Genomic DNA, 17,991 nt, shown 5'->3' on the forward strand with positions numbered 1-17,991 from the left:
ATGCTTGAGATTTTTTTTTTTAATCCACTAATCCATTATTTATTTTAAGTGAAACTAAACTATCAAATAGGCACAACAGTAAAAAAATAATTACAATTTAAAACAGTAGCGGTACTCTACCACTCACAATATAAAATTAAATTGTCCGAGTAATGTAATTACTTGACCCCTATAAGTTATTGGATCTTATAACAGAAGCGGTATGATAAACTGATGCATATATCTACTAATATTTGTATTCAGAATAGTTATGATATCTCATCCTCTAGTCATTGTCAATGGTTGAAATTCTGACTTAACATTCTAACTAATTTTAAGAGAAAAAAAATCATGTGTTTGTCCATTCCGTTATGAGACGAATGCGCTAATAGAATTGAATGACATAATTTAGCATGGACATTTTGAATTTACTATAAAAATATTAAATTTGAACACATATCACAATTACCCTTATTTTTTTAACCCGTTTTACTTATTTGTTACTAAAGATCTATCCATGTAATAAAAAAAATGGTCAGTGGTCTACTTAGGAGGAAATAACTTTTAGAAACAAAGTGATGAGTTTGTGACACGGTTGACAACATTTTCAAGTATTTTAGAAAATACATGGAATTTTACTTTTAGTAAATATAAATGGAACTACCTACATTATTATGTTAGCATGGTATTGATGTTCAGACATAGTAGCTTTTGCCTCTGCGTTAGAAAAAGGGACGTTCTCATCAAACTCGCTATGGTTACACTACATCAAAGTGTACATACATATTGTATCAATAAAAAACATACAAGTACAATAACCACAAGGCTCAGCAAAATAAACATCATTTTAATTAGCAGCAAACATTAATTACTGTTTAAATTGGACTTTCCACATGACTAGGTTTAGTCAAATTGTGCCCATTTCATACATATTTACCTATTATGAGTCTCTAAACAATTTTACCAAAGAGAGCTGTAATGTGATTTTTAACTTAAAAACTTGTAATGTTAATCATCTATTTATTGATGATGAATAAGTTTTATATTCATAATAGGAATATCACAAAATTTTGGAATCATAAAAAACGCTGGCTTGACTTCCTTCTAACGGCTATGTTCAGATGCTTGAACAAGCAATTACCAGTCATTTGTGGTTGTAATTACTTAGTACATTGTAGCACTCAACCCACAAATGTAATAAAAAAATAACACCAACGTCAAAAGGTGCAAGTCATTTATGAAATGCGTGCTTTTCAGATCTTGTCTATTTTTGTAGATTTTTTTCATTACTTTTTTTCAGTTAGATTTTTTATAGCCGTCATTTTTGCATTGTATCATCTATTAATTGTTACACCTACAACATTGCAAACCTTTTTGGGATCAATGATTCCGTCGAAGGTACCTCACCTGATGACGTAATACATGATTCATAAAGCTCATTGTGTTAGTTACCTCACTGATTAATTTGTAACATGTGTTGGGACCTAGCCACCATAACGAATACCAGATTACGTACGATGATACTCGTAGGTGACATACTTTCGCCATCTACTCTGAGACCGTTGGTTTTAAGTTAAATTACTTCCATGCTAAGTAGTGGATACCAAAAAGTAGACGGATGGTATCGATTTCTAATTCAAGACTTCAGACCTAGTCCTTGACATAATGATCTTAGCTTTTTGTTTGACACAATGGTTCTGCGTGACCTTCACTGATCGATATTTATCTTATTTGCTCACTGTTACAGTCCTATTAGCATAAAATATGTTTATCTTCGGTCTTCCTCGCTGATGGTCTCGATAAAATACATTGTTAGCTACCACCAAGAATGGAATAATTGTCTAGGTATCAGTATTCATTATTCTATGGGTGACGTGTCGTCCTACAGCTTGAATTTACCGAGACGACTTCCTGTAAAATTAGTTAACGTTACTATGCTGGAGATCTATTGGTTTCGTACATTTATTCTACCTAGTAACACGCTCCGAGCCGTTCGTAACAGTGACGTCTACTACCTCTACAATATACCCTATACTTATGTCACGCCCCTTATCATCGAATGTATTAGTTTTTTATGGGCGGTTACGTAAGCACGTTACACGTTATGCTGATGAGCAATGTGAATCTTTTTCAGAAATTCCTGGCTAAGCCTGGCTGGAAGGAAGGCGGTGACGTCACCCTCTCCGAGTTCATTCACTACGTGCGCGAACATGAGAAGAACCTTAGGCTCCAATTTTCGCATCTCGACAAGAACCAAGATGGTAAATATTTGAATGTTTTTAAGTTGTAAAAGCATTTATTTTCCTTCTATTGATGATTAAGTCTTACCTTTTCCTCGTATTAGGATAAAATGTAGTGGTAAATTAAAAAAGTGCATAAGGGAAAATCCGGTCCTGTCTTTTAAATTTTCGAATCGATTACTCATAGTTTTCAACTTAATTATAAGATCCTATTTGGTATCTTACGTAACATCGAAAATCTTCAAAGCACTTGCCACAAATATCGGCAATTAGGTCCGTACTAACGAAATAGTATGCTTGAGTTATGACCAGGGAAAATAAGGCTTACGACTTAATCGAAATTCTCTTCCAACAATTTAAGGAGAGTCGAAAATCTAGGCTTATAATATAGAACGCCGTGGAAGAATTTCTTACAATGACCATGGAGAAAATACTTAAGGTATAGGTTTATTCAAGCTAATGGTAGAGTCGTATTCTACGCTCGTTAACATTGACATTTGCCGTTCGGCGCCAGAAGTTTACGCCTATACAGACGTTAAGGCTCTCACAAACGTTTATGAGTCGGTAAAAAATTATCGGCATTTTAAGGCCACGAATATAGAACAACGTGAGCAAGCCTTGCTGAAATCATATGGCCAACAATCTTTACAAGAGACTACTAGTAGGAATGCCCTAAACTAAAGCTGTACAATTTATTAGCGATTAAAATATACCAGTACATAGTTACTTAATAAGTTTCAGATGAAACAAGTCTATGTCTATATTTAGAGAGCGATGGCGCCGCATGAATTTACGGCCTAAGGCTTCGGCTCTCGGCGGCTGTATGGATTCATACTCGCAATAAAATTGATCTGTCTGACACTTAGTCTATACTACATCTAAAGATTTTCTTTTTTATACTTTTATTTACTCGTTGGTCAGTATTTTGTCCGGATATGAAAGTTATTCTAATTAGGTATTAATGTCAATGACAGTCCCTCGGGATAACTAGATCTTAGTTGCACAGATGGCATCGATTTTTTGCCTGGACTGGACAATATGGCTAATGCGTGACATACTTAACAACAATTAATAGATAAATCGCACAATTATTATGCATGCATATTATGCAAGGATAGAATAAAATATGCAAGCGTGTCTCATTTGAATACATATTTAAGTAGGTTTATTAAACGTTCATTGTAGTAGGTATATTATAGCTGATTACTGTACCTATGTGTCGTATGTCATACATATCGTATGTCCTGACTGGGAACAGTCTGGGGAGGTTGTTCCACCACTTCTTCTTCCCACCAAAAACACATAGGAAGTGGTGAAGGGCGGGCGTTTTGAAGGCTGTCTTTTGTAAATTTGACCTTCAAATGTGCTGATTTTCAGCCTACTTTGAATAAATTTCTTTTGATTTTGAAGTATTTGCTGAAGTGTTGAATTAATGAGTGCCGATGGGCAAATGATGACACGCTGGTCGAGATTATGGTCTCCAGTCAGCATTAACAAATACGTAGAATGACGTCCTGCTGCGATCAGCGTTCATATGATTTCCTAGTCTAAATATTTATATCTGCCGTTACATGATGTTAGGTACATTACGAGTATATCATTTATATCGATTGCAACTCCTGCCAAGGATATAATAAAGGAACAGTCTTTGGTCATTTAGGTGCATCTATTTATGTTTTAACCAGTTTTTAACTCAGGCTTTACTTTTCTAATGATTTGAATTGTTCTTTTTCAGGAAAAGTCGACTTGGAAGAACTTATTTCGGCGTTCGCAGATATGGGGATAGCTGTTAACAGAACGGAAGCTACTAATTTGTTGAAAAGGTAATAGATTATAGTGTTTCGAAATGCGAATTACAACACGTTTTTATGAAAGCACAGCGATTACAACTATTGGGTATTTTTTTAATTTTATGTTTTGCAATAGCGATTGCTGGTTTATTTGTTATGTTTATTTTTAAATTAACAAAAACTTTACTAACATTCATTTATACTTATTAAAGACACACATGGCCTGAAAATATATGAGTAAAAAGAAAACATTAAATAATAAATGTTTCAGAAAAGCTGTATGGCCATTATTTTGGTGGTAAGTGGAAAAACCACGAGTAGTCAATGGCTTAGACTTGCTAAACATATGCTATGTTCGAAACATCGCCATTAAGTTCCAATAAAGAAATTATTTATATATTAATTTCTCACGTTCGACCATAAATCTGTATTTTAAATGACAGTATTAATATTGAATATATGAGTATTTATTTGAACCGTCTCGTGCCGTTTGAAGTTTCCAAACTTTTGCAATCAAGCTACATTTGCCAGTTCTATTTGATGTAAATACAAGTTACTTGGATGTATTGCTCGTTTACAATCGAGAGGAGATATACGATAAGATCTATTCAACAATATTACTGAAATTTTCTTATCCAAGCAATTTGTACAATGTTCACAAAACATAAGCAAAATACATCTGCCTCACGACAAACTACATCACATCAATTGCTTTACGTTCTGCTGCGTTCTCGTGAAAGTAGGTAGGCTTTACTCTAAATAATTGTTTGATTTTGAAATTTCCGTCTATTGTGTGTTTTTTCTATAAATCTTCTTATTTATTTCCTTCTATATTTGCTAATTTTTCTATCGATATCGATAAAAACATAAAACGCGCCACTGTCATTGTAAAGCCGAGTTATTTCATCTGCGCCTGCGTGTAATGTCGCTCCTGCGTTATTTAACACTAAAATTAGATCTAACCTCATTTCGCATTAATGTTCGAAACGCGTTTCTAGTTAGAGCTAATTTTAGTCAAACATATTAACTATTTCAATAGAATACATTTGGTCTTTGTCGCTCGATCTGAAGAACGCAGAATATTATGGAAAGCAACACCAAGTTTTCTTAGCTAAATACTCTGATATAGTTTTGTATAAAGTATTTTGTTATTTCGAGGTGTTTAGATGTTCAACCCGAAGAGCCGGGGAGGCAAGCGTAGTTACTTTTTTGTTTCGTCTTTTAATTTATTGAATACTAGCTTCTGCCCGCGACTTCGTACGCGGATCCTGTCCCTTATGCCAGCGACTACCGGGTCAGCAAAATCAAAGATCTGAATAGTCGCAATAGACGTGACCATAGGGATAAAAGTAGTGATTCTAATTAGTCCGCATTTAAGTTGTGTGAGGCAAAAATATTACACGTATTATTACGTAAAAAAACATTAAATAGATGACAAAGTCGTAGTGACTTAGTAGAGAACCAATCTCTCAAGTATGAGCGTGCGTCTTTGAATTCAAGTCTGGCAAGTGCCTGCCAATGCAACTTTTCTAAGTTCGTATGTACTTTTTACGTATATTTTGGATATCAATGACCGTTATTTGGAGAGGATGTTAAACTGTAGGTTCCGACTGTCATTGCACATTCTTGGCAGTCGTTATAGGTAGTCAGAAGCCAGTAAGTCTTACCAAGGGGTGTTAGGTTGAGCGGGTAACCGGGTTGTGGAGGTCAGATAAGCAGTCGCTCCTTGTAAAACACTGGTACTCAGTTGCATCGTGACTGGATGTCGACCCTAACATAATTGGGACAAAGGCTCTTGAGATAATAACGACAATAATAATGAGATATAGGCACCGCAGGACATCTGAGGCTGATGACGGGGAGTAGCGACCCCGCGGGGCTATATATACTGAGTTCTCCAGGGAGTGTATACTGTCCCCCATCTCCGGCCGGTCGGAGTGAACCATGACGGGGGTAGGTCTCACGCCTCTGGCTTGGCTTGGCCGTCCAGAGTGGGGTCGCTAGAGCAGGATTAGTAGCCCTGCTCGGAGGGTAGGTGCCTCATGGTAAGCACAGGGAGCGCGTAATCTGCGTTTAAAGTCCGCCGAGGTATCCTCACCCTTCAGCCGCTCATGTCCCTGTTGCCCTCTTGTTGCTATTCAGTGACTGGTTCCCGGGGGCCCAGTAAGTGAGGTGGCGAGTCTCCACCTGCCATTTTTACATGTACCTAATACATTGTCATCCACTAACATCCCATCACAATAGCCCAAGTAGTTTTCGTCCATAGTTAGCAATAGTTTAGCACAGAACCGGGGATTGTCCTTGGGTTCATTTCTATAGTATATAAAGGGATAATCGTCGGTTTTGTGTCACCATTTCATTAAAGTTGTCTCAAAAGGGCTTCAGCGTGTTGGCTTCGGCCCCACGTTTGCTAAAACGTCATATCTTCATATGCTTCATATAGTCTAGCAGGGCTCCTGGAGTTCCACATCAGGTATTTTACATCTTTAATTTTTATAAGTCAACAGAGAATGCTTATCAGATTGAACAACTTTTGCTAAAACGTCATACCTCTATATGCTATAGTCTAGCTGGGCCCCTGGAGTTCCACATCAGGTGTTTTAGATCTTCAATTTGTATTAGTCAATAGAAAGTGCTTATCAAATTGAACAACTTTTGCTAAAACGTCATACCTGTATATGGTACAGAGAAGCTGGGCTCTTGGGGTTCCACATCAGGTGTTCCAGATCTTGTAATTTATTATCTCAGCTGAAAATGCTCATCAAATGAAACAATTTTTGCCATGGCACCATATTTGTATCTCTTATAGTTTTATTGGTCTGTTGGAGTTCTGCACCAGGTCTTCAAGTTTCGAAGATAAATTATAGCCTATATGTTGACCAGGCTTAATACTGATACAACAAAGAAAAAATCATTGAAATCCGTCCAGTAGTTCCGAAGATTAGCGTGTACAAACAAACAGACATACAGACATACAGACAAACAGACAGAATTTTTTTTTTGGATTTGTGCTCCATTACTGATTCTAAACCCCACCCAATTATTATTTTTTTAATATATTCAATGTACAGACACAGTTTTTTTACAGATTTATTATATGTATAGATTAAGTTTCAATAAATTAAGATAAGAGTTTAAACTAGAACTAAAAATGGTCAAGCTTTTACATTCATTGGCTCTACAACCTTTTACGGGTCTTGGCCTCCTCTACAATCTTCCTAAGTCCTGGTTGAGCTCTTATATAGCTGAATTCTTTTTGTTCCCAATTTTATGTGGGTACGGTGCAATATGATTTCCTCTTCCATTTTTTTTTTTTATTTATTTGGGACAAAAAACAGTTACATGCTTAGCTTAATACAAACAGATCCTTATGTTTACATATTATTCTACAAAAATACACATAATTGCATGCAAAACAGTGTTATTATACATGTAACCCACACTATTGTCCACGAATTAATAAAGAAATTCAGTAGAAAAAAAAACAAACTTACAGTGTGCATCGCAAAATAAAAAATTGAAGACTGTTATGAAGATTAGATACAGAAAGGTAAAAAAAAACTAAAATATAAAAAACTAAAATATCTTATGTAGTTAATAACTCTACTGCTTTTGCCTTAAAACTATTCTTGGAAAGAGTAAAAATGTCAAGCTCCATAAAATGAGTATTGTACGCGTCAACGAGGCGACGGAGAGGCATGCGTACCCCAGCGTTAGTTCTGCACGAATTTGTGTGGAATAGTCGAGGCACACGTACCCCACGAAGCATGACGGACCTAGGTACTGTATAATTTAAACTATTTGATAAATCAATACAGTCGAATCTATTGTTGCATATGCCATATAACATCATTACCCCTAGAAGAAGCCGTCTAGATTCCAAACTAAGAACTTTATAACGTGTCAGTAATTGTTCATAGGAGGCACTAGGACGATAACATTTAAAATTCATAGTACGTAAATACTTTTTTTGGACAATTTCTAGCCTATCCTTGTACTTATCATATAAAGGATTCCAGATTTCAGATTTCCCTGTCACTCGTCGAACTAACGTTCGCTTCCTACTTATTCATTCCCTTTGATACCCCTCAATTAAGCTGTATTTATTCAGTATCGATAATTTTCAGTAAAGACTGCAGCACTAATTATTGCTATACTTATGCTGTTTGAAGTTCTATTTGCGATTACTTGATCGATTTTCGCGACGTTTGCGAGTAATTAAAAAATAAGTGTCCTACTTTTCTTTTGCAAGAAAACTGATTGAAAACCTGTGTTTTCTTACCGTCATAAAATTGATTACAATACATTATTTCAACTATTAACAAAATATAAAAAAGCACAGCACGGTTTCAACTTATTATTTTTAAGTAAAATGTTTCTGTAATAGGGTTTTCTAATATACATACGCATATAAAATTAGTGTCTAATTTCAAGTCATTTAGTTATTTTTGTCGCTAATAGTACACTCGTATTAGAGATGGCCTTGAATACAAAACAATAGAATACAAAATCATGTACAAAATAGACATTACTTAAAAAACTCATACACGGACCTTGAAAGTTCATTCGTTAATAACAATGTCATTTGGGTACTTATGGGTATTTGTAGCTTTATGACGGAAATTATATTTTTATATTTACCAAATATTAACATTATATTTTACTTATTTAACTACTGTTGTTAGACTCGTAAAAATGTAATTAAGACACGTGTTTCAAATGCATCACGTTTTACTAATAGTCTAGTCAATTAATATAGAAATTGAGTTCATGGTAATAACTTTCTGATAAATTAAACATTTTATTTTTATGACTGTACCTTTAGAATTTTTATGTATGTCTCGCCTGTAGTCGCTGACTGAACACATATTGGACGTTTTAGGGGCTAATAAGTTCACAAAGGGTTAGACAACATGTTCAATGTTCATGTTATATCATTTCAGTTCAAAAGGATTAGAATAGTTTCTACAAGGTTTTAAAATTTAAATCTAAACTACAGGTAGGTAGGAGACATGAAAATTATTCGTATAAAATATCAGAAATAAATCAAATACACGAGCAGTCTAAAAATAAAATAGTATGTACCTCTATGGTAACGCCTTGGCCATGCATATGTGAATATTACAATCATTTACAAAGATCATTGCACACGCACGTGCACTTGGATGAAACTGCACGTTGATACACAGAGCACATGAATTGTCCTATTTAAATTCATCTTATGAAAAATAATCATGATAAGTTCACGACTTAAAATTGAGACCTTTTACGCTCGGGAAGTGTTTTTTTTTTCTAAATTTCAGCCAGTGTCTAGACTTCAAAAGTCTTATAGCAATCGGCATATAACCCGTTTAAATAAAAAAAATGTAAAAGCATTCATGATTTGAAGCAGAACGCTCTCAGCGTGTATTTGTCTCCCTCACTCATTATGTTTGTTCTCAGGATGGACCAGGATGGCAGTCTTACGATCAGCTACGACGAATGGCGGGATTACATGTTGCTTGCGCCCGACACCGATATACACTCGCTCATACACTTTTGGAGACACTCTACTGTGAGTAATAGTTTAGTTAAAGCTTGTAACAAAACACTTTAGTTGGAGTATGACTGGAGAGCAAAGCAATGAAGGTTTAGTATAGTTACAAAAAAGTCTAGGATATAAATGTATGAAGAAAATGTAGCGTTAATTCCGCGAGAAAATTAATCGAAGCTCGGATACGGCTACTACTTTCATGCATATGCATCCTTGCTGCATGTGCTTGCGCACAACATGCATATGGTACAACATCCTGCATCCAAACCTCGATTTATTGTATCGTGGAATTTACGCATGTTTTTTTTTTTAATTTTATTTCATGGATTTCCGCGAAGTAGCTTCTGATTCCATAATTTATTGCTGATATAAATGCATTTTTTTCTATATGGTAGTACTCCAGTCCTACCCAAACTACAATCATAATATCAATGTTTGTACACATTGTACAACGCTTTCGACGAATATTGGCCGATCTGAATTTTGACCCATTGGCCTCACAATTGATTTATTAGCTTATAAATTGTCAGATGCTTAACCTTTCTGGGTCCGGACCGGTCAAGTGTCACTTGGCGTATTGTAACTGAAACGGTATTCAATCAAATACTCGTCATGAGCACAGCAAGACATTTCTATTATAGGATATTATTTGGCGATATTAGTCTCATTTTTTTTGTCAAGTCTATGCGTAAAACTGCACCGTGATATAAAAGTTCATCATATTCTTAGTTTTGAAATGACTTTTACTGTCGTCTTAAATGAATGCGTTAATCATTAAACATCATAGGTATTGTTTTTTTCATCCGAGTTGCATTTTGTAGGGATTTCCATTTAAAGTCTACTTCTTGTATTAGACTGCAAAATAGTTTAGCAGAGCAATGCTTACGACATTCGATAGATGGCGCTAGTTGTCGCTCTACCTATTTACAACATAACACCACAGCGAAATCATTTATTTACTTTTTACTTACAATATCTCAGAAAAGATCTCTATAATATGTAGATACATTTTTCTATATAGGTATCAGAATAAAAAAATAACTAGGTAGGTACCATATGTCTACGATCATTTTTTTATCGACGCTACCAATGGATATTCCTTCAAAACCACATTTCTTCAAACAACACAAACAACAAGAAATAAATAAGTACATTATAATGCAATTAACATACAAGAACGTCACCACAATGATTTTATACTTAGCAGGATGACGTCACGCTTCCATTAGGGGGCTCGCGCAGTCAGAGTTCACAAAGGTCATCGATAAACTACTCAAAACGACTACCTGATGCGTATGGATCATACATAACAATCATAACTGTTCTCTGTTTACAGTTTGCTCTAAATTCGAGACGCAGTTCCGATTTTCTATGCTGTTTTTCGATATTTCCATTGACTCTTTGTGTGTTGAAAAGAAATAAACTCTATGCTTTGCTAGATTTTGGTTGAATAAGAACTATACTATGTTCGATTATGACGTTATTTTTCTGAAAGCCTTTCCAAATGTATCATTCTCAGATTAAGGTTATTAGTCATGATCAGTTAATAAAGTCTTACAGGTACATCAATATCCTTACTAATATTATAAACGCGAAAGTTTATATGTGCGGATGATTGTTACTCTTTTACGCAAATACTGAATTACTTCAGAATAACGGGAGAAGTAATTTGTATCTGGGAACGGGAAGTAGTTTCCTCAGGAAGCGGGTGCTACTTAATCTAGTTTTAAATAAAGCAAAAATATATTCAGGGGCAGAATTAGAATTTGACATTCATATCTAAGGCTAAAAACAACTTCAATAGAAGGCCTTTGTGTGAACTGAACTACAAAAGATTACAATATCCTCTTTTAGACTATTGTATCATCACAATAGACATTTATTTACAATTTGTATGTCGACGCAGTTTTTTGTACGGAAATAAACAAGTAATCTTATCGCGATAGCGGGCTGGCAAAATTTCCGCAATGTTTATGTAATGAGCGTTTTAGAAATCAGATAGGAATGTAAATACGTAGTAGGTGCGTAGTATTATTGGCATTATAATGGCGCCCTAGCCGATTATCAGCCACGGCGACTGTTCTTGTACATGGAGATCAGCCAGCTCCGCAGTACATATGCACGAGCGTTTGCGCAGACACAGATGCACTCCTCATTCCTTCCCTCTCATAACCCACTGGGACGGAAATCAGACATACAATTATTGGCATATATCAACAGATGCCTTACTTCAAGTCCTTCCATCACCGCCCATAGAGTGACAATTCCGATTACAACTTGCCACATATTCTGTAATGTTTAAATAACCCTGCTTTTTTACGCCAAAATTGCTGAAGTAATGGTATAGGATTCAACAAATTACATATAAAAAGATTTTCTCGGAAATGCATATTTAAAAGATTTTGAATTACAAGTCATGGTGTCTGCAAGGTCTTCAAATATTTACTGTGTTTATTTCACCATAGACGCCTAGAGTGATGACAATAGGTTTTTTTTTAGATTTTCAATGTTCTTAGAAGTCAGTTTTTTTTTCAAAATCCTTTGGTAAACGACTGACATAAATATGCAAACAAACATTAGTTTTACAAATATTTCCATTTTGCCAATTGCCTATTTTGGGAAAAAAAATGTTTATTTACGACATCGCATTAGAAACATCCAGAACCCTTCCTGTCTTCTCAAAACAATAGAATAGATTGATTGATTTGTTTTGCCAATGTTTGGTATTTGACCAGTGTACATTGTGTCTAACTAAAAACACAATACTCCTTCGTTCACCTTAAGCACAGCCGTAAGCCTACAAACTGCAGTGAACTATTGCAAATTGCATCGTGAATCAGGCGTCATTTGCGAACGATTTATGCAATTTCCTGCTATTGCGTTTGATCTCAGTGGCTCGACGGAAGGGGGTACACTGATTGTTTGTGACGGGTACAACAGTTTTAATATTGAACTGTTTGTTTGTGACACAGAGGCGGACTGTAGTCTGTCGGATTTACAACATAGACATAAAAACTTCAGCCAAACCCCAGAGAAATCTGCCAATTCTTCTTTATATTCAGTATTGAATGAATTGCACCTATTTCCGTCCGCTTCTATATTCTCGCTAACCTATTTTACGCCAACCGATTTAAGGATGGAAGAATACATCAAATAATTATAGAAAAGTGGCTTTTAGCTATTTCTGAATCATTATTGAAATTGGTTAGCGGTAGCATCTCTCTCTCTACGGTGTTTCATACTATGTACCTATTATTTAAAACGTGAAGAATACTTACAAAATGTATGAAAAACCGTACCTACTGCTAAATGCATCCCTGTGCGGAGGTGTGAGTTGTGGCGTATGTGTTACGAGCCGATGATTTTCTTATGACGACGTTACTCACCAATGGTTAGGGCTGCCCGAACTGTTCTTCAGTTCTATGAAGTTATTTTAATCGAATCGTTGAATGCACTGATTCACGGCATGTGATGAAATTGAGGATGATAACAGAGAAAATACTAGATTTTTTTCATCGTTGCTTTTTTTTATTATTTTTGCCCCTTTAGGGCCTATGCACACCACGTTTTTTAAACGCGCCGTCGACGCGCGTTTAAAAAACGTGGTGTGCATAGTGCATAGTTTCAATTTCCTGCAAAGTGTAAAGACAATGAATGAATATCATACCATGTAGATAATTTCCGCAGTAAAGTTGACCATTAAGCACGGGAACAAACGTTTATCTAACGGTCTTGCCTATCGGGGCTGCAGGATTGTTCGAAAGAGTTACCGCGGCCCTGGTACATAAAAGGCCTACGAAGGAACTTGCTGGCTTTTAGTCAGTGTCCGACATTCCCTCACGCTGCTAACCCACAGCGGACGGTCTTGTAGTGTACAAATAATATTCCCACACTCGAGACAACCCTAGATACAATAATGGCCACTACATATAATTCATTAATTGGATCATCCATCAAAAATGGAAGGCGTGGTCCGACCACGACCACGTGTGCGGAGTTCGCTACGTCACCTTTAAAAATACATTTGTAGATACAGTAGTGGCAGACAATTTTGTTAGTGATCCTTAATAAGAAATCCTTTGGTACTTGAACTGTACGGCTATTATTGAACATCATTGGCAGCCGTTACGAGTCGTCAGAAGCCAGTAAGTCTAATATCAGTCTATCCAAGGGCTATCGGGTGGCCCGGGTAACTGGGTGGAGGAGGCCAGATAGCCAGTCGCTTCTTGTAAAGCACTGGTAATCAGCTGCATCACATTAGACTCAAAGCCGACTCCAACATAGTTGGGAAAATAATGATCAATAAGAAATTCTAACTAATGAAAGTGTAACTCGGTAAGTCGGTTTCGCGGTTTTGAAATACCTAGGACGCTGTGAAAGCAAACGCTACATTTTTTATTCAGATGATCATCTTCTACAGGTGCTAGTAAAACACAGGTAAAAAGAATGATACATGTAGGCGAGCGCTCGCAAGAGCGGGTGCAAACGAGATGTCAATTGCAACAACATACCGAGATGAAAATACCTTTCCCTGTGGTATATCGACTGTAATACCTTTGTGAGCGTTTGCTTTGACCCAAGCTAAAGGACTTGACATGCTTTTATACTAGGACTTAGCTTACGTAACCAGACGTACAGGCCACATACTAAATACACTCCGCTGTGGGCTCTATCAAAGGGTACGATTATATCGGAAAAGATGCATAAAACAAGCTCCCGCCTACGTTGAGTCAAAGGCAATCATAATCCTCGACCTGCTTGAAATCTGTCAAAGACACGACTAGATGCGATATATTGCTTTTGTCCTATGACCGTATCCGAGACGTATATTCAGTGGTTTCAATCTCGAAATGGATCTTGCACTTTCAATTTCAATGTCTCTTATAGGATTCTGAATAGCCACTCTTAAGCTAATTGAAATATTAAAACAATTAGTAACTACCCAGGTCCTCGAAGTATTTAATATTGTACGGGAACAAATGACACAAAAGCGCTTTTATCGCTGTAAAAGTTTTAGACTATAGGGCAAAAACCATTTTTCTAAAGGTTAATAGTTTATGTGCACGGATAAAAGCATTTTAATTGAAGTGAAAGTGGCTTGCAAATGTAGTTATAAAGAACTCTTTTCCGTGGTAGAAGTACCTTAATGTGTTTTTCCAGGTTTTAAATATCTCCGTAGGTACCTATCGTTCGAACCGGTTCAGCAGTTTACTTGATGCGTGACGAAAAACACACATATTCATAAGATTAGGTTGAATTTTTATATTACCTTAACACCTGTGACTCAGACAAGTCCTAAGAACCAACATTTTGATTTTATAAGATGTTTTCTCATATGGATGTTTTTTTTCTTCGAGACGAAGTGGTTTTTCTGCGCAGTGCCTTTGTGTATGAAGGTAATGGCTCGATGCTTCTAGAAGTACTGTGAGATTATTGAGCGGAATAGTACCTACATTGCTCCTCTTGCTTGTAACGGATATTTTCTCGCATTATTGATTGCAGTAACTAAGTAAATAAAGACAAAGTGCTACGTTAATAGTTCCACATTTATAAGGTCGTTCGCATCATTTCGTCATTTCATTTCGCAGTGTGATTTTAGAATAACCTTGACCCACTAAGCATATAAGTGATGATGATGATGCCATCCTCTTGTCCCTGATCAGGGTCATATGGCTCCTTATCGGTGACGCCAATCCCTAGGATCTGGGGTAGATTTTCGATGCTCGATTCATACCGTTCACGTAGTATCTACTCGAATCCAAATATCAATGGCCGTGCGTCATTTTCGAAAAATTAGAAAAAAAGATGCCATGTAATTTTGGTTTTAACAAAAATGCTATTGTCCATGAGGTTGTAAGACCTAATTCTCTGAATAATTTTAATGCTAATACAATAAAACCATAACATAATATTTAAGCCCCTTTCTTAAAACTCTTCATAAAAATAGAGCGTTGAATTAAATTCCTCAACGCTATTAGACGTGAACTGTGATTTTTTTAACTTTTTAAATGTTAGCTTTTTGTGATTAAAAAAACCAATGAAAACTAATTTTAACAGGAGATAATAATGAAAAGACAATAAAAAAACTTCTCTTTTGAAATTTTTTTGGTGAAACTTATCATGATACTTCTTGAGCCCTTTGTTGAAACTTTTTAACTTATAATTACAATTTATAAATAAAATTTAGTGTCGATATTATTGCTAGATTGATGACGCAGTGACGATAGTTCAACATTTTTCTGTGTCTAATAAGAATAACTATCGCTTAACCACGTTACGTCTGTCCTTGACATTCGTCGAAGCCGTATTTGCTGATTGTTGTCCAAATAGTGGTTATTACGTGTATTTGTAGAAACATTAGTCCGGTTGGGTTCCTTTGTTGACTGTTATAATTACCCAAATTAATGCATAATCTGCTTGTCGTGTTCAAATTAATATGCTAGAGGCATTAACTCATTGGCACGGATCTCGTACGACTAATAGCTCTTTGGAACAAACGCATACTAGCTACTTAGTGGTAGAGGAACTTTCTGGAGTTTATAGAACTGTTTGCGAGTTTGAAAGGACTGTCAAACACATAATAATGATAAATGTAAGTTAAAATACTATAAGGTTTCGTCGTCACGTCTTTGGCTATGCCGCTGTAAACAATATTCGACACTATTTAGTTCTTTTTACAATAAACTCCCACAAAAGTTATTCTTAGAGTGAGATCTTATAAATAAATCAATGCAGTTCCTGGCGCTGAATGCAGCCGCTGAATAAATAAACGACAGGCGAGCAAGTGAGGCGTGATCGCGAATCGCGATACACATTAAAAAAATATTCCATTTACCTTTATTAGTATCGTATTGTGCGGTATCGCAATTAAAATAATTAATTTCAACACTTGATCAGTTGGTGCTTTTTTATATTTTTATACGTTGCACAAAGAATAAATGTCGGGTATTATGAAACCCTACCATATTACATTTCAAAATCCTAATGACTGCATTCTGAAATTAAATTCCTACCGTTAATTAATCGGAAATGAAATATTTGTCCGAGCAGCAGTCGCGCTTTCTGTCCATAGCGTACCTCATTTTCTATTTCCGCTTAGAGTGAATAATAACTTTAAAGTACAAGAAATGCTAAGTTAAGGAAATGCACGTTATTTCTGCCTTTCCATCTTTAAACTCTGCAGTTGTTTTAATTATGGACTATGAAAGTTTTTCTTAAAGTTTCGCACTTGTATGGTTTTACTTTGACTTTTTTGACTTTTACAGTCGAGCTAATATAAAACAGTAAGGAAAAAACTTGTTGCAGCCGTATTTTTTATGTTTTCAAAAATAAACCAACAGTGACAGAAAGAAATAAAAAAATAGATTTTTAACGATCCCAAAAACATACACTGGTCTGTCGAAAGTTATTTTTTTGGCCACAGTGCGCGCTGCATTTGACTCGTGTTTTCCCACCACCTGCTTCACACCTGGCCAATTAGTAGGTTTTAGAAATAAGCCAGCGACCAACGTAATCAAAACGCATAATTAAATTTAAAAAATCTCTTCAGTGTCATCGGTATTTTTCGTTGACGAAAATCTGTTGCGCAGACTTGAAAAAACATTTTACTTGAAAACATTTCCCGTCTTAAAAAAATGCTGTACCTGCATAATCCTGTAAAAAGTATGGTCTTTAAGAATTAAAGAAAGAACGTTTATAGATATCATACTTTTATATTAGTCTAGCCCTGCTCATATTTTTGACTCCCTAAAAACTGAGTCACCTACACAAAACGCTACTATCTCTGAAATTCAAAGTCGAGAGCCAAATCAAAGCGCGTATTAACGCGAGTATCAGTCGGAACAAAAGCTTGTATGCACTATGTAGTTTGAGGCATCCCATGCAAGTTTCACGGGTACGTCCTAGTTACACCGGCGACCTGGACCGTGCGCCACGGCTTTCAGTGCCGTACACGGCACCGTTCCGGCGGACTTCGAAATTGTTGGACTTTGCTATTTCGCGTAATTTACAACTTACTCGTAATGTGTTCATTACTTTCATTTAATGAATATGTTCTAAAAAGGCTTTGAAAACTATCTGCGAATGAAAAGTTAAATAATTTTCGTGTTCAAAAATTGTTGGAAACTCAATGCATTTATGTTTTTTTGTTAAGTTTTATTGTTTTAAATTAAATAAAAATAAGGTCACTTGAAGGTGTTTAGACGTGTTTTTAATTTTTATTAAGACAGCCCAAAAGTTTTTATTGTTGGTTTCGATAGTTTAAAGTTCTCTTAATAATGTAATCTAATAAGTATAGCCCGTTTAGGCTTATAACATCGTTCATATATCAAAAGCTGAAACCAAGCAACAAGTATGAAAATGCGAGTGTTTGCCAAAATGGACGACATCATTTATGCAACAGAGGTAACCAGTGCAACCACGTAGAAAATTATCGTAGATTTTCATGATA

The 17,991-nt window shown here is 35.7% G+C and overlaps 1 protein-coding gene across 1 annotated transcript in view; it reads left to right on the forward strand.

The window, feature by feature from the left end:
- Positions 1–17,991, forward strand: part of LOC110373000 (calcium-binding mitochondrial carrier protein SCaMC-2) — a 51,870-nt gene that overhangs the window by 2,662 nt on the left and 31,217 nt on the right. Inside the window, exons 4-6 of the mRNA XM_021330077.3 lie at positions 2,114–2,240; positions 3,955–4,042; positions 9,452–9,563. Of these exons, the coding sequence (XP_021185752.3) occupies positions 2,114–2,240; positions 3,955–4,042; positions 9,452–9,563 (327 nt within the window). The remainder of the gene's footprint in view (positions 1–2,113; positions 2,241–3,954; positions 4,043–9,451; positions 9,564–17,991) is intronic.

Source organism: Helicoverpa armigera, chromosome 1, assembly GCF_030705265.1.
Source record: "Helicoverpa armigera isolate CAAS_96S chromosome 1, ASM3070526v1, whole genome shotgun sequence".
Classification (NCBI taxonomy): Eukaryota; Metazoa; Arthropoda; class Insecta; order Lepidoptera; family Noctuidae; genus Helicoverpa; species Helicoverpa armigera.